Consider the following 23,998-nt stretch of genomic DNA (forward strand, 5'->3'; position numbering starts at 1 on the left):
AATTGAGAATATGGAGTATAGAAATCGTGAATGTAGAGTTATGCATGTGTGAATCTGTAATAGAGTTAAGAAGTTCTAGCAACTTGTAACCCTATAATGTGTGAATGTGGAGTTCTCAAGTTGTGAATATAGAGTATATGACATGTGAATATAGAGTTTTGAATGTGTGAATGCATAACAGTGGTAATATAGTTACTAAACATATAATCCTGTAATATGTGAATGTGGAGTTTACAAATTGTGAATGTAGAGTATAGTGTATGTGAATGTAGAGTTTGTGTTCCACATTTGAAGCCAATATGTTTAGTAAAAAAAAAAAGTAAAAAAAGAAAAACGCGTCGTTTTTGGACCCAAGTCCACAGCATAACTACTGAATAAAAAGCCCGCAGGCTCGCGAAACCTGCCTACTCGCGTGGGCCAAGCTCACAAAATCTGCATTTTCGCTGGTCAAAAACTCTAAACCCTAACCGTGGGCTTCGGCCCACGTTGACCCTGCTTCATTATATTACGGAACAAAATAGAATTAAATTTTTATGGAAACTTCCAGCCGCTCCCTCCAATAAGCTGCCAAAAGTGCTGCTTTAGCAAGTTTTGAACGTCATTTTGAGCTGATACCCTTTTTATTCTATATATATATTCCTATACGCGCCCCTTCCTTACTCTCCCACTGTTTGCTTCGAAACTGAGATCTCCGTCCGAACAGATTTCTACCGGTGAAATCGGAGGCAGGAGCTTTAACGGAATGGCTTTGACGTTGAGCTCCGGCGACGTTGCCGGATTCAAGGTTCTATTCTCGCTGGTAATCCTCTATGGACTCATATCATTCCTAGCCTACTCAGTCCTCCACATGAAGTTCATCACGCCTCTCGGCATGGATGCCTCCCTCGATCTCTTCTCCGAAGCCCGAGCCATCGAACACGTCCGCGTCTTAGCCAAAGACATCGGCGGCCGACAAGTAAGAAATCATATCTATCTTCAATTTATACACGCTCTCTGGACTATGTGTATGCTCTTAGAGCTCTGCTTTTTAATTTCGTGCGCGTGTAGATGAAATCTATTATGTGATTGCGAAGCTTAAGTTTGAGATGAAAGAAAAAAGAAACATTGTTTGAAGTTTTTGCATTCGTGATGCCTTGTTATATATAACTTCACAGCTTCTTGCCTTTATAAACAATTAATTAATGTAGGAAGGGACTCCGGGTTTGAGACAAGCCGCGGAATACATAAAAACGGAGTTGGAGACCTTGAAGAGGAGAGCTCGAAGCAATGTTAGGTTGTTTCTCATTTCTTTTTTCATTGTTGATACACATAATTATGTTATGCTTGCTTATTGATGCTGAGCATTTTGAAGTTCGTAGTCACTATATTTTAATTCATTAACTTACTGATGTTTTGATTGTTGCAGAGTGGAGATTGAAGAGACCACAGTCAATGGTTCTTTCAATATGATCTTTTTAGGTTACAGCATCTCTTTTACTTATAGGAACCATACTAATATTATTATGAGGTACACCAACAAGCTACATTTTTCCTCTTCTTTTAAGACTAAGTTGTAGTCAATAGCCTTAAAATGTGTTGTCTATATGACAATTAACTATTTTGAATTGAGTTACAGAATCTCGTCAGTTCAATCAGGAGATAATGACCCATCAGTGCTAGTAAATGGCCACTTTGATACTACACCTGGTTCTCCAGGTGCTGGTGATTGTGGCTCATGTGTAGGTAGGTTTTGGGGTGGTTTTTCACTTTTACTGGAGTGTAATAAGCTGTGCTTTGTATATTGATCGTGTTGTCTCTACTTTTACCAGCTTCGATACTAGAATTAGCCAGGTTTACAATTGATTCTGATTGGGTTCCTCCTAGACCAGTTATATTTCTATTCAATGGTGCAGAAGAACTCTTTATGCTGGTAAGAATTCTTTGAATAAGTTTCTTGTCAAAAGAAGGGTTCCTTGTCTTAAGAATTCTTTAAGAGTTTAATATTTTCCATAATGATTAAAATAAAACCCTCTTTTTTTTTTATTAATTATTATTATTATTTTTTAAATTTGACAAAAAGTATGTTCTTGATACCACCCGTAATATTGCAACTTACAATTAGATTATCTGGTGTTTCTTATTGATACTCTTATAGTGTGCTCATTATAATTAGTGGTAGATTATTATAATAGGATCTCATTTATAGTGTGCTCTACTCATTGTTTTCACTGGAACTTGAGTATAATAATCTGTCTTACATTTTCGTGGTATTGTATTTCAACATTGATTTAAGTTATCTTGTGATGGTATTATAAAACAATTGTTATACTGCTTCTATGCAAACCAATTTGGTTACTGTTATCTTATTTATTTGTTTGTTTTATTTTTATATTTTCAGGGCTCACATGGGTTCATAACAACACATAGATGGCGTGATACAATTGGAGCATTCATAAATGTTGAGGCTTCTGGAATAGGAGGGTCTGGTAGGTAATTGATTGTTTATTATTTTACATGTGTTTTAGGCATTGTTTACATGCTAACTTTTTTTTTTTTTAAATTGAAACCAATCCTTTTAAGTAAGCCTTATTATTATTATTATTATTATTCTTTTTCATAATTTTAGTCTAAGAGCTGCTTGTTGTAATCATTCTAAACTCTAAAGAGGATATATATATATATATATATATATATATAGAATGCTTTTGATAATATGCTTGCTATTGCCATTTGTCCCCATATAAGAAAACTTGCAGTTATGCTCTAATGCTTGTTCATGCATTCTGCATCAGAAAGAGTTCAAATTTTATTTTCTTGCGCATTGGTATTTGCTACATTCTCCTTTACAGTGGAATGCATGTTGATTGTTTACATATTTTCTACTTAACAGATTTAGTGTGTCAATCTGGACCTAGCACTTGGCCTTCACAAGTTTATTCAAAGGCAGCTTTATATCCTATGGCAAATAGTGCAGCTCAGGTTTTGGATTTACCTCACTAAATCCATTTTCTAGAAATTGATCTGCTTTAGGTTTTTTTTTTTCCCAACAAAATCCATTTAGTGTTGCTCAAAATATTCTGCCAATGTTTTTGCAGGATGTTTTTGGTTTTGTTCCTGGTGATACAGATTACAGAATGTTTGCTCAAGATTATGGCGATATTCCTGGATTGGATACTATCTTTCTCCTGGGGGGTTATTTTTATCATACCTCCTCTGATACTGTTGAAAGACTATTGTATGCATCACAATTGGTGTTTTGGTATAGTTTCACTTTATTGAAATTCTTATATTTCTTTGTTTACTTGTATTTGATCTGATACATCAATTTTGTAAATCAGACCTGGAAGCCTGCAAGCACGTGGGGACAATTTGGTCAGTCTGATAAGAGCATTCACCAACTCCTCTGAACTTCGGAATGCACATGAACGAAAATTGCATTCAGCTTCTCAACATGGATTAGTTGATGAGCGTGCAGTTTTCTTTGATTTTTTCTCTTGGTTCTTGGTAGGGCACAAATCTCTAATTTTTTTTTTTACTTCTATATATTTTTTCCCTTCCGTTTAACTCTATAGAGTCAGAGATGAACTGTGGCCCAATTGACATCCATTTGTTTTTGAATATTTTTAAATGATTCAGATATTCTACACAAGAAAGGCTGCCATCCTGCTTTATAGTGTTCCTCTTGCTATCTTTCTTTTTATGCCGCTTCTCTTACGCTTTCGGACTTGGGGATTGACCTGTTCTTTTGCTACCTTTTTTGATTATATTAAAGGTAATGGCCATTCTTGAATCAAGAATTATTTCATTTGATTGGAATGTTCCTCGCACAATTTGCTTTCTTTCTTCTATTGTGTGAAGTTGTCATTTTCCATTGTGCAGGATTGCTATATCATGCTGTTGGACTTGTTCTTGCAATTGTGGTTCCTATTATTTTTGCTGTCATGAGATTATTATTTTCTGGGAATTCAATGAACTGGTACTAGTTTAATACTTGCTGGTTTACTTTGGTCTTTAACCCTGATCTTTGCTTTGATTTTTTTTGACCTTTGCTTATTCATACTCTTAAAACATTAGCATTTGATTATATTTAAATGGTTCTAAATTAATCAGACCACTTTTAATATCCTATGATTTAAAGTTGGCAAAATATTTTGTCACTTGGAAGATTTAATGTCTCTATTCTTTTATAAATGTAGGTTTGCAAATCCATTTTTGGCATTTGGAATGTTCATACCTTTCTCTCTTATTGGTTTGTTGATTCCAAGATTTGCTTGGGGACATTTTCCTCTATCTCAAAATCTCTCTCTTCTTGGATTATCAAATCAGGTACATTGCTACTTCTGTAGGTTACTGTCATTCTTTTTAAATTTCGTAACTTGCTTGTCTATAATGCATTATAGTGTTGAGGATAAATTTAAAATGATAACTGTATATACGCACTAATAGTTTAAGCTTTTGGTTGAAGTGGATCACGCACATCATTATACCGCTTTGGTTACTTGGCTTATTGTCTGACATGGTTTTCAGCAGGAATTGGTTACTGAAGCTAGATTTTGGGGGGCTTTTGGATTTTACTCCATAGTGACATTGGTGCGTGATGGTACTCCTTTAAGCTAAAGAAAAGAGTGATAATTATTGTATGTGTAGTCAGTCTTCTTTGGCATTGTTTTGTTTTGCTACCTCCGAATTAGTAAGTATATACTTTTGTATGCATCTAGAGAAAAGATGGCTAAGTCACTTTCTGTGAGCAGGCATACCTTGCAGCTGGACTGAATGGAGGCTTCTTGACTTTTCTTATTTTAGTTTTCATGATTCCTGCTTGGATTTCCTTCTGCCTATGTAACAAGGCTTTTGGTCATGAATCACTCAGGTAGAAACTTAAAAGAGTATCTACATTCATTTCCAGCCATTATTCATTCTGAGGCAAATGTCCTTTCTGTCTCTCTCTCACTTTCTCTAAAGCTTGCTATGCCATCTTATTGTGTATAAAATTAAATGCATTCTCCTTAGACATGTTATTCATTCATACTCACTAGACAGGCCATTCCATTTCTGGCTAAAACTGCTCTTGTACTCCCAAAGAGTGAATAATGCCTGTTGGCTTTGTGTTTAGATTTTTTTAATCAAAAGTAGTTTTATGCCAGGTCAACTGCATCTTATGTAATCCCTGCAATACCTTGCGTGATGTATGCGGCTTACTTTGGTGGGTTTCTGGCTATTTTTCTGATTGAGAAAATGAGCATGTCTGGCTCTCATCCATCTTCTCCGTATGGTTAGTTTTACCAGCCTATTCTACAATGAATTTGTTAAGCTCCCTTTTAATGTGTTTATAGTACAAAATTATAAGGAATTTGGGTTTTGCTAAGTCAATTTTCAGCATCGTCTAAATTTAGAATGCCAAATGCTTGCAGGTTATTTTATTCCTGATGTGATAGTCGCAGCTACAATTGGGGTTATAAGTGGTTGGTGTATTGGGCCGCTTATACCTGTTGTTGGCAACCAGTTAGCCAGGAAATCCATAATGCAGTTCCTGCTGCACATTGGTATCATTACAATGGCCGTGACATCATTGGTCTTTCCATACAGCACTGAGGCTCCTAAAAGAGTTGTTTTTCAACATACAATTTGGAATGCAGGTATTTTGAACTAGTGCTTCTTCTTGATGGCTCTAAACTACCCTCATCCTCAATAAAAATAATAATAATGAAAAGGAATATTTAATTAACAGTTTGTATGATTGATATTCACAAATTATTCCTATGTTAGACATGTAAGCTTGTTCGTAGTGTGAGTAGGTATGATTTTCTTGCCTGGTTCCTTGAATTGGAAAAAATGTAGAAAAGACTAATATGATGGATTTGTTGCCTTGTCATTTTCAATAATGAAATTCTTTGCAGCTTTTCCTGAAACATAAACTGGATAAAATGCTGTGTCCATGGTGAATACAAAAATGTTATATCAGGGCTTTTTATTGGTGGGGGCTGTTGTGGTTTTCTTTTCTTTCTCCTTTTTGGCCCACATTTACATCTGCTTCTGTAAGCATAAACTTTTAAACTGGAGAAGAAACTTTGTAGAAGTTTGTGGTGAAAATGCTGAGTTTCAACCAGTACTGCACACTACAGTGCTTTAATCACACAACAATTTGTACTCTGGGATTGTTTATATAGGAAGCTTCAATTGGTAATACATGATTTCATGTAGCACTAATGCATTGCTTTTATTACACAATAATTATGCAAGATTGTACTCTGCAATTGTTTGCATAGTTTAATGATCTGTCAGTTAATATCTTTTCTAATAAAACTTTATCATTTTCTGACAGATTCCAGTCAAATTATTAGTGCCAGCTATGATTTTGCTGCAATTGATTCCAACTCTATGTTTTTTGTTTTCAAGCATGCACCTGAATTGGCAAATGAACTGGGGACTAATACAGAATTATCTTTTCATAGTGTTGATAAGTCTCACCCAGATGACTGGATGGTAATTAATTAGAAGCTTTATAGCCCTTTTTTGCTTCCTCATATCTACCTCTGTTACATCTCTAGATGAGTTGCATTAGTTTGCATCAATCAGAAACTACAGTAATTAATCAATATTGTCTTGTTTCTTAATGTTTATGTTATTGCTACACTCTAGTTTAGCTCCAAACTGAGGCCATCCACCTTTAGCGATACAAGTACACATTTCACTTTACACTTCAATAATTAAGAAAAAAAATTCTTATTTGCACACATACAGCATGAATTTCTTTTAGAGCTTACTCCCACTGTCCCATTTTGTAAGGGGTAATTGTGTGTGACATGGTTTTTAAGGAAACAAATAAGATTTGATATTATTTTCAAATTTTCCTTTACCAATGGACATGCGTAGTCAAATCAATTTACAGAGTTGAAAGGTACTCCCTTTTCCCCATTTTACCTATCTTGTTTACTATTCATTGGTCAACCAAATTCATTCTTCTTTGCTTATTTTGTTTAATTTTTTTCATAATTTTAAATTTTTATTTTTGTGTGTGATAGTACTTTTAATGTAGTTTATAAATATATAAATTTATATACGAATATTAAATTAAGTATTATGCAAAGTTGAATTGTAAATAACTTGAGTCAAGCCTCGTTATATGAGCCACAAGGAGTATTAAGGGTAAAATGGATAAAGTAAAAAGTTTGTAGTATTTAAATTAGGAAAGTGGACATGTTTTGGGATGGACTAAAAAGGAAAGCAGGACAAAGTGGGATGGAAGTAGTGTATTACATTGCATTATTTCTTCCTCTAGAGTGTACTGTAGTGCAGATATGTGACCCTATGATTGTTTCTTTGCAGGGAATTTTCCCAGTATCTTTCCTCTTTTCATCAAGTTTTAAGTTCCCTACAAAGCCTGATTTCATCCTGAATAAGTACAAAAGCTTTCCACATTTATTTGCTAACAAGCCTCAGAAGCTTCTTGGTGGTGGCACTCGTAGAATTTACTTGGAGTTCTCTTTGGGGTAAATATTGACCATTGGATTTCATTTCATGCTTACGTTTTCAGTGAGAATTTCTTTCAGTCCTAAATTTAGTTGCCAGATTCAGTTATTGTTTGCAGCATATACTTGATTCTGCTCTGGAGTTGTGTTCTTGTGGAAATTTTTACATTCCTACTGCTCCATTATTACATTTAGTTATTTATTGAATGTACTAAATGTGTGGTTCTGACTTCTGAACTTCTGATGCTGCAAATTGTCTCAAGATATTACTGGTACTACTTGCTAGATGTCAGTGTTGTGTTATATTACAAGTATAGAGGACCTCATAATAGATGTTTTACTGTATATGTTGGCAATTTATATTTAATTTTGTAGTGTTGTTCCTTAAACGTATTAGTATGTTCTCTTAATCTCTCAGGTATATGTTTATATAAATCTTGATTTTATTTTTATGTGTTTATAGTTCCTTGAAGGAAGTCTGGGTTTCAGTTCTTAATATCACAGGCCCATTATCCAGTTGGTCTTTTGCAAATAACAAACTTCCAGGTGAAATTTTTTTCCTCTATTTAGCTGTGAATGGGGGGTGCCTTGTTTTTTCTTCTTGCTGTTTTTTAATCCTCATGGAATTGTTTTCAGCTCCTGAAAGGGATGGTAATGGTCCCCCTTCATATATATGTAGATTAAGCGGTGCAAGTAGTGAAAATTGGACATTCTGGTTGGAGGTAATAATACCTTTAATGTCTTGTTCTTCTGTTCAGTGTTCATAGAGTAGTATTTTTTCCCCTACGATTACAACTTTGGAAGGATCAAGGATGTTTTCTATTGTTTCCTCATTCAGATTTACTTCCTAAATTAAAATTTCTCGTAATGCGCAAATAACATAATTCATTGTGAACGTGTTGTTACATACAATACTAAACACTCATCAACATCTGTTTTCTGTGTTTTCTTTCCTCATAAATTTTTAAGACTTGGTAGAGTTTCTTTGGTAGTATTTTGTTTGAAGTTCTTCAATTAAATTATAAAAGTATAAAACTGTGGAGAGAATAATCAACAAGCGGAAAGCCAATCCACATTGTTATAATTTGATTGGAGAACTCCAGGGTAAAGAAATTTATTTTCTCATTTACTCTTTCCCGAAACTGTCCATACATACATAGATATATTTCAGGGGTACCATCCCTGACGTCTGTTACATATCCATAGACATGTCTGTGTTTGTGTGTGTATTTATCATTGTAGTTAGAGAAATATGCAGTGCCAAGGCCGGATGCCTGGATTTGAATCTATACCACACATTTTCATTCCCTTGTTTCCATTTTTAAGAATATCTTGTTATAAAAGTTTATTTTTTCTTTAATTTCTAATTTCTTACATTTTGAGGCCATCTTCTCCTAATGTTTAGGCAAGTAGCTCAGGAAACATAAGGGTTGAAGTCGGTGTAATCGACCAGCATCTAACAGAACAACAATTGAAGTTGAAAGGACTTTTTCCGAATTGGATGGATGTCACTGCATACACCAGTTTTAGGTCAACCTATGTGTTCTAGTTTGTAACAGATTTCTATTTCCCTTATATTATAGAGATTTTAATACAAACTCTGTAGTTAGATTTGTTTCTTAACCTCAAATCTGATTCCATGTGCCTTGATATTATCTATAGATGCTTTTTCTTTTTGAGTTGTCGTCCATATTAAAGGCTACAAGTCAGACTTGTGCATTTGGGACAGTATAGAAATAAAATTATTTTTATGTTTTCAAAGTCCTTGAGTAAGGATCTGTACCATCAAGTCATGTGGACATCTTGGTATGAATTAGTTGAGGTTGTCCATTGATGAAATGTTCCAATTTCTTTAAATGAGTGTTGATGGGGAAATACGTAATTTATGGTTTTTTCTTTTACTGTAGATTTTTTTTTTTTTTTGAATACTACTAATTCTATTACAATGCAGTATCTGTTCATTACTGTAGATTTGTTTCTTACCCTCAAATTTGATTTCATGGGCCTGATAAAGGGTTGATTTTTAAATTTTAACCCTTGATATTATCTACATGCCTTTTTTTTTTTTGAGTTTCCCTTTATGTTAAAGGCTACCAAGTCATACTTGTGCATTTGGGACATTAGAAAATCAAAATATTGGTGAGTTTTGAAAGTCCTTCCATAAGGATTTGTACCATCAAGTGGTGTGGACACCTTGTTAATTAGTTGAGGTAGTCCATTGATGAAAATATGAAATGTTCCAATTTCTTTAACGAATGAAATATGTAATTTAGGGTTTTTTTTTTTTTTTTTTTCACTGTAATCGTAGGCCTTGGAGCATCTAGCGATTTTAGTGGACATTTCCCGACTTGTCTATACGGCCTCACTCAGTGCTAGCGACTTTGTAAATGTTTTATCTATCTCATCAATTTCGATCAATCGATCCAATTGCTCAATACTTAAGTGACATGTGCTGACCAATGTCAAAAATCTTCTAAGAACACTAGTAGAATTTCTCACTTTTGTACAGATGCATTTATCATTAGTAAAACTTTTATATTGCAAGTTATAAGATCCGTACAACGATACTTTAGGTAATCAATTTGGCATTGTATGCTAGTGACATACTATCAATCAATAAGCAATGCTATACATTTTGCTCAATAAACAAACAACTTAGCTTTCATTTTCCATAGAAATAAGTCATACAAGAAAGAAGGGGGCGAAATAGCCCAAGCAATGCAATCAGCAATGAACACAACATCTCTAGCAAGCAAACATAAATCTAATACACGGAAAATCATTAGGGCTAATTTTCGAATATCCTCTATTACTAAATCAAAAGATGAAATTAAATTGGGATTGGATAACTAGGAGGGCATCATCAACTTTTAACACCTTCCGCCATTTCAAAGCTTATTAATTCCCTGATACTGATGGCTTTTGCTTCCCTCGACTGGAAAATTCCACGCCACTTCTGTTCCTTGGGTGCCAGAAACTTGCCATCGTCATTGCGTAACAAGAACCCAAGGCCAGTGATGTTCATATATGTCTTTGTTATTTGGTGCATTCACATTCAATTTAAACCAGCCTTAGCTTGTGGGGGTTTCATCTATCCACCGAGCTGAGAACGATGAGGTTGAGTTGTAGGCTTACACATTGAATTTTGAACACATGTCCATGCCTCCAAGTAGCTTCGAGCCCCACTCACCACCACCGTAGCAGTATTTCCACACCTTTTGGTTCCTTGATTCCCATATCCTCCAACAAATAACAAGAAGTAGCACTCATGGTTTTCATGTTGATGGTGATCCATTCAGTCAGACTTTCAGCACTTTACATTGATATCTTTCCAGCAAAACTGACATGAGGTTAGAATGTGCATCACTGTTTCCTGATGAGACTTTCTTGATTGGTAATGAGATTAGTGGGTGTGGGCACATTATTTGTACATGACAGGCCAGGCCTGCCATATGAATATGAATATTTTCACTTTGGGAGGGATAGGCATGCAGATTCCAGAACTTAGTCCAGTTTTGGTCTTCATCAATCACCCCCTAGCAGCGTACATCCCTTTTTCAATTCTTCACCACACCAGATGAGTTTGTCATTATATTATGCATGTTTGTTGGGATAGTGATTTACAGAATCTGGTTTTTATCTGCCTCGCTCTTGGAATAAATCCTCAATGATAATTATTGCCTTCCATATTCATTTAAAGTGATTATGTTTAGCCCCTCTATCTGCAACTCTCCTTGATAATCTTTTGACTTTCCATCCAAGGGTTGCTCCCAAGATCCAGAAAATTGGAATCTCTGAAATATTTGACTTTAAAGACCCCGGACACCAATGAATCTGGCTACTCAACAAATCTCCAAGCTAGCTTGTTTAATTTGCCTAACAGTGAGATATTAAAATCCCTACCTGATGTGTTTGAATCCCATGCCACCGGCTGTTTTGCGCTTGCACAAGTCTTCCCATTTGCTCCATCTGATTCCCCTACCATTAGCTAGCTTGTGAACCTCTCCACCAGAAACCATTATATTAAAAGCTACCTCTATCTTGTTGCATACTTCATGGGGTATAAGAAATATACTATTGTATATTAAAAAAATTTTGTGCTATTGTCTATTAAGAACCCGAATTCACTTTGACTACACTCAAATCGGAAGTAAACCCCACATATATTTGTACCACAAAATAGCCACTTAAAATGTTATTTTATGATATTTTTTCAACTACTAACTCTTCTACCATCAAGTCTTCTAGCATTGGATCCAAATGCAAACAGGATGAGTTTCGGATGGGTACTCAGGGATGACTCTAGGTCCTTCATGGCAATTAGATGTGTCCAACGAGATGGTGTGTTCTCTACTAGGGAGGCTGAAGCTATGGCAGTGCGTGAAGCCCTCAGTTGGCTCAAAACTCACCAATATGACCATATCTATGTTGAAACCGACACCTGACTGGTTGTTCAGGGATTATCAAATAAAGAACTGTAGCATCTCGTCTTTTGATATTTTACTTTTGGACATTATGTGTCAACTTATGTAAGGGCACATTTCTTTAGTTAAACCATCTGCAAATAGCGCTGCCTGGCTTGCTAGGGAATCCCTTTTTATGTCAGATTGTGCGGAGTGGATTTTTACCCCTCCCTCTTTCCTTTGTAATTAATGACATGAGGTCGGATTTACCTTAATGAAGTTATGGTTTTCCTTAAATTTTTTAATGAAGAGGAAAACTCGCAATCACTACTCAAGGGTAAGCTACTTTCATTAAGGGTCAAACTTGTAACTTTGTAATTACCAAGTTAACAGTCTAACCAACTTGACTAAGGTTGCCTTGATTTTTTTTTTCCATTATTACACTATAAATATGACTTGATAATTAATAAAGAGAAAATGCCAATTTTTCCTTCAATTATTTCTTTGGTGCCTCTTTTCACCCAAACCTTCATGGAATGCTCAATATACAAATAAAATTTACTAAATTGAAATTAGAGGGTTAAAATTGTTAATTTCTTTCCACGATTTTTACTTGGGAAAAGACTATTGAGGATTGGAGGGAGAAGTGTATTATAAACAAAAAGAATACAACCAATCATAAATTTCCTTGTATGTATTGTGCTTTCCCATGTTTTCAGGTTTCTTGTTGGATGATTTGTGTGTTCCATAGCTTATCGATCATTTCTATATGTATGTCGGCTATTTTTTATTTTTTTTTATCCTATGTCGGCTATTTTATTCGTTCATAATTCTAGAGGAATTTTTTTTTGAAGGTAAACATAGCTATTCCATTAATTCATAACATAAAACGTTTACATCAACGATCAATAAAATGGTAAACCATTCCTTACAGTCAGACATAGAAACAACTTTTCTAACTATGCTATAGAAAACTTGAATCGCAGACTGTTTCATAACTAGGAAGCTATGTTCCTTCAAGGAGCTTAAAGCTTCATCAAAGATCTGGGTCTTCGTCATCATTCTTTTTTGCTCGCCCAGGATAAGATCAACACTTGCCGAAACCAAACTAATAAACGATTTATGCTAATGATAATGAAAAGCTCGTGAAAGTAACGAGAGGAAAAAGCCCGTGAAAGTAACGAGAGGAAAACACAATAATAGAGAAAATAACAAGTGGTAAAGCCAAAGTAGGGTTGAGAGTTCAAGACTACCAACACAAACCCCAATACCTACCTACTATTATTTTATTCAAAGGGAAAGAAAACGGAAGAAGAAGATCTGTGGAGGTGGTCGGAGACGGACGGAGCTGCGACGGTGGTCGGGGCGGAAGAAGAGCGAGAGCAAACGTAGAAGGTGACCAAAACCGCCGGCTCAAAGCTCCATTAGAGCTCCGCCCGGAGGCCGGCGGTGGAAGCCGAAGTTGAGCAGCAGAGAAAGGCTTTTTGTTTTAGAGAGAAAAGGGAGACAGCATTAGGGTTGTTTTAGAGGAATTGTTTTAAATACAATATATCTAAATAACCCATATTAGTTACATCTCGATAACCAATTATATTTAACTCGATGTAAAAATAATAATTAATTGAGAAAGAGATCAAATAGTTTCTTGTACATTATATGAGAAGTCAATTAGCCAGGTCCTCGAACTTTTAAAGTTGCAATTATGCGTATCAACATGTCATTTTAGTGCATTGAAGCATGAAAATTGATTATTGTCAGTAATAGCTAGTCGTTAGGGTTCTGACGATGTTCCGTCTACTTCTGAGAAAAAAAATCAACGGCCAACCCACCAAAGAAAGGTCGTAGGTCGCCTTCTTTGAAGAAGCCGACTAGTTGATCACCTTCTCAATCGAAGAAGGCAACTGATGATCGCTCATCAGTCGTCGGTTGCTGGTGTTTTTTGTCCGAAGGTAGTCAAAGTATCACCGGAACCCTATGAACCTGCTATCATTGGTCACTAGACGATTTTTTTACTTTGATGAACTAAAATGATATATTGATGTGCTTAATTGTAACTTGAAAAAGTTCGGAAGCGCAATTAGCTTCTCGTATAAAGTTAATGGGTGAATTTGACAATTTTCTTTAATTAATTAGATAAAAAAAAACTTTGGACTTGTGAAGTATATGCTTCATTTGAGTCATTAATTCTAACAAGACTTAGCCTTTCAAATCATTTAAAGGACGCCATAGGTTGTATTAAAATGTCATTATTCCAAAGTCAATGATGTTACAAAATTATTTTTAAAAAATCACAAAATTGGAGCTTTCTCATTAATCAAACTTCCAACAATTATTGAAAAACGATGTTAATTATTGTATGCCAAAACCTCTTGGAGTGTCTGGTGGCACTATTTAACAATGCTGCAAGCTACCTTAGCTACGCTTATTTGATATGATATGATCGGTGAGTCATCTTCATTATCACTACTTTGACTCTTCATTTCTTTTCCATTATTCTTTTTAATTTCATGTTTGCTTAACTTTCTTTTTATAAATTCGCATTACATAAATTAAAAATTATATTAAGTTTGGACCAAATTTGATACACATAACTTCTATTTCTCACACTTAATTGAATTTCGCTTCCAAAAAGGTCGAATTCTCAACCTCANCAATAAAATGGTAAACCATTCCTTACAGTCAGACATAGAAACAACTTTTCTAACTATGCTATAGAAAACTTGAATCGCAGACTGTTTCATAACTAGGAAGCTATGTTCCTTCAAGGAGCTTAAAGCTTCATCAAAGATCTGGGTCTTCGTCATCATTCTTTTTTGCTCGCCCAGGATAAGATCAACACTTGCCGAAACCAAACTAATAAACGATTTATGCTAATGATAATGAAAAGCTCGTGAAAGTAACGAGAGGAAAAAGCCCGTGAAAGTAACGAGAGGAAAACACAATAATAGAGAAAATAACAAGTGGTAAAGCCAAAGTAGGGTTGAGAGTTCAAGACTACCAACACAAACCCCAATACCTACCTACTATTATTTTATTCAAAGGGAAAGAAAACGGAAGAAGAAGATCTGTGGAGGTGGTCGGAGACGGACGGAGCTGCGACGGTGGTCGGGGCGGAAGAAGAGCGAGAGCAAACGTAGAAGGTGACCAAAACCGCCGGCTCAAAGCTCCATTAGAGCTCCGCCCGGAGGCCGGCGGTGGAAGCCGAAGTTGAGCAGCAGAGAAAGGCTTTTTGTTTTAGAGAGAAAAGGGAGACAGCATTAGGGTTGTTTTAGAGGAATTGTTTTAAATACAATATATCTAAATAACCCATATTAGTTACATCTCGATAACCAATTATATTTAACTCGATGTAAAAATAATAATTAATTGAGAAAGAGATCAAATAGTTTCTTGTACATTATATGAGAAGTCAATTAGCCAGGTCCTCGAACTTTTAAAGTTGCAATTATGCGTATCAACATGTCATTTTAGTGCATTGAAGCATGAAAATTGATTATTGTCAGTAATAGCTAGTCGTTAGGGTTCTGACGATGTTCCGTCTACTTCTGAGAAAAAAAATCAACGGCCAACCCACCAAAGAAAGGTCGTAGGTCGCCTTCTTTGAAGAAGCCGACTAGTTGATCACCTTCTCAATCGAAGAAGGCAACTGATGATCGCTCATCAGTCGTCGGTTGCTGGTGTTTTTTGTCCGAAGGTAGTCAAAGTATCACCGGAACCCTATGAACCTGCTATCATTGGTCACTAGACGATTTTTTTACTTTGATGAACTAAAATGATATATTGATGTGCTTAATTGTAACTTGAAAAAGTTCGGAAGCGCAATTAGCTTCTCGTATAAAGTTAATGGGTGAATTTGACAATTTTCTTTAATTAATTAGATAAAAAAAAACTTTGGACTTGTGAAGTATATGCTTCATTTGAGTCATTAATTCTAACAAGACTTAGCCTTTCAAATCATTTAAAGGACGCCATAGGTTGTATTAAAATGTCATTATTCCAAAGTCAATGATGTTACAAAATTATTTTTAAAAAATCACAAAATTGGAGCTTTCTCATTAATCAAACTTCCAACAATTATTGAAAAACGATGTTAATTATTGTATGCCAAAACCTCTTGGAGTGTCTGGTGGCACTATTTAACAATGCTGCAAGCTACCTTAGCTACGCTTATTTGATATGATATGATCGGTGAGTCATCTTCATTATCACTACTTTGACTCTTCATTTCTTTTCCATTATTCTTTTTAATTTCATGTTTGCTTAACTTTCTTTTTATAAATTCGCATTACATAAATTAAAAATTATATTAAGTTTGGACCAAATTTGATACACATAACTTCTATTTCTCACACTTAATTGAATTTCGCTTCCAAAAAGGTCGAATTCTCAACCTCAAGGGGGCCCCACGCCTAGTAACTCAGCTAGACACAAAGGTTTTGCTTACTATGCCGCTGTTGAGACTCGATCTTGATTTTTTTTTTTTCTAAACTTTACTCTATGACCAACTGAGCTGCTTAGCAAAATTAAAAGTTGTTAAGATATATGCTTGTTATTGAGAATGTGTAGTAAAATTACTTGTTGAATAACTTCATATATGTAAAAAGGCCTAAAAGAACACCATTTTGAAAAATAACAAGAATAAAAATGAAAAAAAATTAAAAATGAGTTTAAAAAAATAGAATAAAAGTGAAAAAAATTAAAAAGAGTTTTTTAAAAGATATTATGGGAGAAACGTCTGAAATTAAGGGTTTTAAATTTATATGCATTTACTAAACATAATTAAAGACGTAATTATAATTTAAATTGTGTATAAAATTCTAAATGATCTGTCAAACACATCCCTAATAGTTTGGTTATTTGTGGGTTGATAGGAAAGACAATGATGCGTGAACATGAAAAGTTGCATTATTCAATGAATAGTATCTTGCACATGATTCTATTTGCCGACAGACAGGCCCTTTATCGTAGGCGCCAATTGTTATACAATTGTATTGTAAATTCCAGTTACAAAGTTAGGTTCGTAGTAATAATTTTTGTAACATATTACATATTAATTACATATATATATATATATATATATATATATATATATATAGAAATATATATATTATTAACTATAAACATATAAATTATTAATTGCTATATAAAATATGTTAACTGTAGACACATAAGATGTTGGTCAACATGTTATTCGTATGTAGTTAATATTTTATACTTGTAGTTAACAAGTTATGTGTATAGAGTTATAGTGTTATGTGTTGTAATTATCATGTGATGTGCTTTTAATTTGTTTATAGATACAAAAATTGTTAACTCCAAGGCTCTGTTTGACAGAGTTTATTTAGGAGCTTATAGCTTATTTTAAGCTACTAATAAGCTATAAGCTCTGTTTGGTAATGTTCCTAAAATAAGCTAGTAGCTTAAAATAATAACTTATTTTTGAACCTACCTTAGGTAACGTTTCAAAATAAGCTAGTAGCTTCCTAACTTTTTTTTTTCTATCTTTAACCTTACTGTTTTTTAAAGAAATAACATCATTTACCCTTCCCAATTAAAACTTTTTTGGCTAAACCTTTTTGACTTTTTTCACTTCAATATGTTTGGTTGTAATTTCAATTTGACATTTGTGTTTGAACATTGATTTTTGTATAAACTAATCTTATGAATTATAAACATTTTGTTTTACTTTATATGTTTTCAAATATACGTTCTTACTTTATATTTTATTAAAATATATTGATTTCACTATTTTATATTTTAATATGTAAACAAACCTATTTAAATTTAAAACTATTTAAATTGTATGAAGATATCATTTTTAGTCTTTTTACATTTATCAGCTTATCAAAAAGCTAATTTTACCAAACACTTTTAAGCATAACAACTAGCTTAATAGCTCTTTAGGTTTCAGCTTCGAACATATAGCTTTTCAGTTTTCAGCTACTTTTTAACTTTCAGTTACCTTTTCAGCTAGGTTTGCCAAACATAGCCCAAGTACATAATATGTCTATTGCAAGTACATAATTTGAAGGTTATTTTTTAATCAGGATCCACAATGCAAAGTAGACCCTAGTCAGTGGACCATGATATAATTTTACCAACAAATTTTTATGTGGACCATAAAAAATTACATTTTAATATATTAAAAGTACATTATTTATATACGAAATATATATTATTTAATAATCTATAAAATAATATAATGTAGTTTAAGTATTCAAATAATATACTTTATATACATAAATAATGTAATTTTTTATTTGTAACCCACACAAAAATATTGATTGTAATTTACCAGTAAGCGCTAGCCTGCAACTTTCATTCGTTACAGAATATCTTAAGATATTATGATTGATGTTTGGGGTGAAGAGGTAATTAAAATGATTTTTAGGGCCTAGTTAGTGATTGATATATTCTCTAGTTTTTGGAAAATACGAAGAAAAAAACAATTGTTCAAAATCAACTATTTTGCTTACAAAAAAAGTTATCGCCAAAACGGCTTCGCACCCCAATCTAACAAGATGGTAGAGGGAAAATTATGGTGACTCAGTATATCTTAGGTGTAATAATCTGGTGCTCATAAAGAATGATGGATAGTATACTAGACTTACCGGTCGGACCACCCTCAATGTAGTTGGTTGAGCCGGTAACCACAATGACTGGGCCGCAAGGACAAACAAGCCCCGAAAGATAGCTGGGTCAAGAGAGTCCAAGAAGAGTACCCAATACGAATCAACTTAGGAGTTTAATTATATTAGTAGGAATGAGCTTACTACTCATAATGTAATAAGGATTGGACTTCCTATTTCTAATGTAATAAGGACTCCCAATATGAGGCCGTCTAGGAGTTTTAATTCTTCTAGGGCTCTCAACCAACTTATATAAATAGAACACATACATGGGGAAGGGACAAGCAATTATCATTAATTCAAAAATTTTATTTTCTCTCTATTTATCATATACTCGTTATTTTAACCGTAATTTTGGCCAGTCGTTGATTGCCCGAAAGTCATAAAACCAACATTGGCGTTGTCTATGGGAATCGATATGAAAAGTTTACGTATCTTCCCCTTAGCAATCCCAACACAAGTTCCCAACTCCTTAAAACGTAGTTATCACTCGTCGACGAACCTAGTCTGGTCTGGTAGACTCGTGATTTGCATGAAACCTTAAGGTGACCAAATTCCCGTGTACCATCCGATCGCTCCACCCGGCCAAGGGAGAGTGACCTTAGGACCACAATATCTACAAGAGTCAACCGGAAAAGGTTAAGTTGATCCAAGAAAGGGCGCAGGTTGCCCAAGACCGACAGAAAACATACGCCGACCAAGTAAAACCGGATGCGCGATGTGTTTCACGTTTCGCAATTGAAGAAGTATGTGCATGATGCGCTTCGCAATATCCAGCCTGACGTCGTGGCATTAACTCTATCTTATGAGGAAAAGTTGGTGAGGATTTTGGATACCTAGTCAAGAGAAGCGCGCTAAAAAGCAGTTAAGTTGGTGAAAGTAACATGGTCTAACTGCGTGCCCCAAGAAGCAACCTAGGAGATGGAGGATGAGATGAAAAAGCGTTTCCAGCTTTGTTTGATCAAGGTAGGCAAGTTTAAGCTTTAGATAGATTTCTTTTATGTTGTGTGTTATTTCTCTTGCTTAGGGTTGGGTACGTAGTTGGTGCTTGGCATTAGCTAGATTGAAGTCTTAGTGTTGTGAATAGGACTCTTTCCCAACATATTCATTGATTTGGCATCCCTAATCTATTTTGAACTCATCTTTTGACATCCAATCCTTCTTCATGAATCCTCATTTGGATGTTATCATTCTTGCATCATTGAGCACTCTTAGCATTCACTTTGTTGACATAATTCCGTTCCCATTTGACTTTGAGCTTCCTGGACAAAGCTCCTTTTAAGGGCATATACATAAATACATATTCTATTCATATAAGATAAGATGACCTAATATTCTACACACACACTGCTCTCTCTCTCTCTCTCTCTCTCTCTCTTTTCCTCTCTACTTTGACGCCACTTTCATCAATAAGCCTTAGGAATTCATCTTCTTTATTTATCAAGAAAACCAAGTAAAGATTCATCTAATGTACGTAAAGTGGTGATAGTAAAAAGAGGGTGAAAATGTCGTTCTGCTGAAGATTGGGGTTATGGCACGTACTTGTATGATATGCTAAATTCTAAACACTAATGTTCTGGAATTCACAAGGATCCAAGCAAGCTATAATTAAAGATGAAAAATAAAACTAATATTTTTGGGTTTTGAATATTAAGGAATGCAAATTAAAAACAGATAAACTATATGATAAAAGATGGGTCTAGATTAGGGGTATTTCTTTCTTGATGCACTAATAACTCATAATTTGGAGAAAAACAATTCACCAAAGGATTTAAGGCCATGCGTATAAGAATTCTAGTCTAAGCTACAATAGTAAGTAATAATAAACAAGAATTAGAGTAGGATTGCCCCACTTTCGTGATGCACCAATCCTAACTCTTAAAACACAAAAGCATTATAAGCCTCAATTCACCCCTACTTTTATAGAAGGAAAATTGGGTTAGAAATTAGTTAGGCTTGAGCATTTCACCCAACTCTCATTGAGATGAAAGCCTCTCCAAATCAAGCTAACAATTGTTGTGCATCAATCTCTAACAAGAAGAATTAATAATCCAATATTTCAAACATAAAAACCCTAGGTGGGTTACTTATCCCCTTTATGCAATAACTACCTTCCTAGCATCAAGAATAGCAATAGAACCCTAATCCAAACTCAAAAACTAACTACTCACACATTATAGATGTAAACAAAGCTAAGGTAAAGTAAAGCATCATCAGCATTGCAACAAAATTGAAAAGGAGATAAATAAAGAGTAAAGGAAACTTCTCTATTGAGGATAAAAAAATCTTAGTAAAAATCCACACCAATCTGCGATTAAAAGCTTTAAAAGTAAGTAATCTATGTAATACTATGCTAATCTATGCTATGGAAGTCTGAAGAGAAAGAGAAAAGTAAGCTAAAGTTAACTAGGGTTCGGATCTAGCAAAAAAACGCATAAAAACGCGCTTACATACTGTGTTGAGTAGAGCCATGATTGTAGCATATTTTTATAAAAAACAAATACCCGAGTATTGGGTTATCGATCCACAGGGAAGCGGGGTGTATCGAACACTAGTTACTAACATATTCTTATGAAGCTAATCCTAACGAAAATGGTGTTTGAACAATTTCGAATATTATAATAAAATAAAATAAAGAAAGCTAGTCGATGAAAACAATATAGAGAGAGTGGGATTTTCGGGTTCGAGTGTTTACTCACCTAGTGCCTAACTAAAGGATATATTTAATATGGGTTCTAACAAATTTGGATGATTGCAATCACAAAAGGGAAGGAATTACTCCCATAATTCAAACCCACAACAAGGAACTAATCAAAAACAAGCAATCTAAACGAAATACCTTAACAAAATGCCCTCTCCCAAGGTGCAAATGTCAAGTGCAAATGTGAGTGCTCAAATATATGCCATAACTTCCATTAAGACACAACTATAGCAAGATACAAGTAATTTAGGCCTTTAATCACAAGCATCACAATAGAAATCACACTTGCATCATAAGTATAAAACCCAAATATAAAACATATCATTAAAACATTAAGAACAAGGCACAAAAGGTTCATAAACAACTTTCACCCAAAAATCCCTAAAAAGTTTAGTCACTCATGGCTAGTATTGAATTTAAAGCACAAATGTCAAAAGAGTTTACAAAAACTAGGAAAGTAAAGGAAAAGGGGAAGAAATTCTCCCGAATGTAGTCTTCCTAGCCTCTCCTTCTTCCTCCAAAGCTCTTGTAGCTCTTTGATGGTGAAAATCTTCTCCAAAAGTGGTGGATCCCTCCTTAAACTCTTGAATAGGAAAACACCCTTTACTCTCACTCTTTTTGTCTCCAAAAACGCAGCTTAGGTCTAGGGTTTTGGGAAAATGACCTTATATAGTGGGGGCAAAAATAGGGGCAAAATAGGTAATTCCGCGAAACAGATTTTTGTGCTGTCACAGGATTCTCGACGCGTCGAGCCTTGCATATTTTCCGAAAAATTGCTATAGCATTAACTCGACGCGTCGAGTCCTGGGCTCTGCTCAAAACTTTTGCACACTAGAAATTCTGGATGCGACGAGGCCTCAATGCAAGCATTCTTCATCCATTTTCACTCCAAGTATGCCTTAAAATGTTCCGTTGCTTTTGCTTTTGATCTAAAATGGTTTCAAAACACTAACAAACACCATAAAACACTCAAATCAAGGATGAAACCATATCTAAATGAGAAAGCAAGGAATATGCATTGGAGATGGCAAATTAACACATTTAAGCTCAAAAGTTGATCCAAATCAATTAGAAAAATATGCACAATTGAGATTATATCAAGCCACACGGCCATGTACATGGCTGTCTGGGGTCGCGGCCTGGGCAACGTAAAATCGGGGCTTCACGGCCACTCACACAACCGTGTGGGTGGCCATGTGGTTGCTTCTTTCTTTGTTTCTTCTTCCGATTCGCTCTCCGCTTCTCCTATCCTCCTTAAGTGGGATCCTTGCTTCCAAAATAGCTCCAATATGTTCCAAAAATTTGCCTTTGCTTGCTCATTGTGAACCATTTCACCTAAGAACACAAAACACACAAACGAGTCATGGATTCCACTCAAGTTTAAGCATTTTGTTCACAAAAATATCAAAATAAGGGGTAAATAATAGTTCAGAATTAGAGATATCAACTCCCCCACACTAGAACTTTGCTTGTCCTCAAGCAATGAAAACTGATCACACTTCCTCCTTGCACAACCTAGCAAACCACCAATTAACTTATGACAACCAAACCTACTTCAAGGACCATCTTAGTGTCACAAATGAGTTCCCTTCTCAAGCCAATAACCAAGCTCTAAAATTATTAAAGTGGGTTAGAATCTTGTGTGCACAAGTGCTCAGTTGAGATTATGTAGAACTTGGCTTAAAATGAAATCCCATAGGCTTGCCCTTCATACTCTCACTAGATCATCTCTAAGCATGCATGCCAAGATCAAATAGGTTTTTATTCGGCTTGTAATGAGGCTGAGGGTTAATGGCTAATAAAGAAAGGGGTATGGAAAACAAATAAAAGGAGAGAACTTCACACTTATTCACAATTTAATCTAGAAGAGATATGACAGGTATAGACAAATGAGCAATCTAGAATTGAGAACAAAGTAACATTCTAAAATGGTGTGGTTGGACACAACTTTCAAGAGAGGTAGAACACTTGCACTTTTATTCACCTTTTTCTTTTCCTTTCACTTTCTCATCACTTCAAAATTCTTCTTCAAACTTTTTCAAACAACTATTTTTTTTTCTTTTCTTTTCTTTTCTTTTTTTAATTCCAAACAACCTTTTCTTCATTCAAATACAGAACAACCCAACAACTCATTCTAATTACGACACCCCTACACTAAGACAAAGATATCAAGAGTGATGCTAATAAAGATAGGCTCCAAAAGAAATCTCTTCTAAACTAAAGAATAAATGCTACATTCTCTCTAAGGGTGAATGAAAATATTATGGCTAGAGGCTGAATGTTAAATAACAAGGGTTAACACAAGAAAAAAAAACAAACACAATGACGGGGTTAAGTGCTTAGCACTTATTAAACAAACACAAGGCTCAACGGGGACAACTAGGGGTAAACATATGTGTAAAAAGGGTAGGCTTAAAGGCTTGGGCTAAACAAAAATGGCTTAAATCATTTCAAAACATGCAAAACTTAGACTTCACTTGGAGAGTAATGAGGCAAGTTCTAGCAAATCAGATATCACCGAAATCCCATATAAGCCTTTACTAGCAATGCATAACACACAAGATCAAAGAATTTAATTATTTAGTTGGAGGCTAACCTAGCTATTGGCAAGAGACTAGATCTATCAAAAACCCAACCTTGAATCGTCAATAACAAGCTAGGTTGCACAAGTACCACCAACAAACAAGAGGAAAGTGGTCACAATTTCAAAGCAAGGAAAAGCAAATTCCCCAAAGTTATGCACAATGAGTCTTCTAAGCAAAGTTCAACAAAAATTGTATTTTCAAATCAAAAACTTGACACCCCCCCCCCCCCCCC

General features: G+C 34.8%; 1 protein-coding gene across 2 annotated transcripts; it reads left to right on the forward strand.

The window, feature by feature from the left end:
- Positions 1–584: 584 nt before the first annotated feature.
- Positions 585–9,209, forward strand: LOC116027697 (endoplasmic reticulum metallopeptidase 1). 2 transcript variants are annotated; one of them, XM_031269415.1, is made up of 21 exons: positions 585–955; positions 1,188–1,273; positions 1,406–1,507; positions 1,616–1,722; positions 1,809–1,909; positions 2,378–2,465; positions 2,870–2,958; positions 3,075–3,214; positions 3,318–3,483; positions 3,616–3,751; positions 3,859–3,955; positions 4,176–4,305; positions 4,507–4,569; positions 4,731–4,849; positions 5,124–5,251; positions 5,391–5,615; positions 6,302–6,462; positions 7,306–7,469; positions 7,912–7,994; positions 8,085–8,170; positions 8,854–9,209. In XM_031269415.1, exons 1-21 carry the CDS (start codon positions 743–745, stop codon positions 8,995–8,997), a joined length of 2,628 nt encoding a protein of 875 aa, XP_031125275.1. In that variant the 5' UTR covers positions 585–742; the 3' UTR covers positions 8,998–9,209. The 2 variants fall into 2 exon arrangements, with proteins under 2 accessions (XP_031125275.1, XP_031125276.1); XM_031269416.1 differs by having other exon boundaries at positions 4,510–4,569.
- Positions 9,210–23,998: the final 14,789 nt, after the last annotated feature.

The sequence above is a fragment of the Ipomoea triloba genome, chromosome 8 (assembly GCF_003576645.1).
Source record: "Ipomoea triloba cultivar NCNSP0323 chromosome 8, ASM357664v1".
NCBI classification, from domain to species: domain Eukaryota; kingdom Viridiplantae; phylum Streptophyta; class Magnoliopsida; order Solanales; family Convolvulaceae; genus Ipomoea; species Ipomoea triloba.

What these genes read in the sequence shown, in the direction of transcription:
- LOC116027697 (XM_031269415.1), top strand. Translation starts at nt 743, where the DNA reads ATGGCTTTGACGTTGAGCTCCGGCGACGTTGCCGGATTCAAGGTTCTA. An exon ending in TTCTGGAATAGGAGGGTCTG is followed by an intron (nt 2,466 to 2,869) that starts GTAGGTAATTGA and finishes TCTACTTAACAG; the next exon opens with ATTTAGTGTGTCAATCTGGA. An exon ending in TTCTTGGATTATCAAATCAG is followed by an intron (nt 4,306 to 4,506) that starts GTACATTGCTAC and finishes CATGGTTTTCAG; the next exon opens with CAGGAATTGGTTACTGAAGC.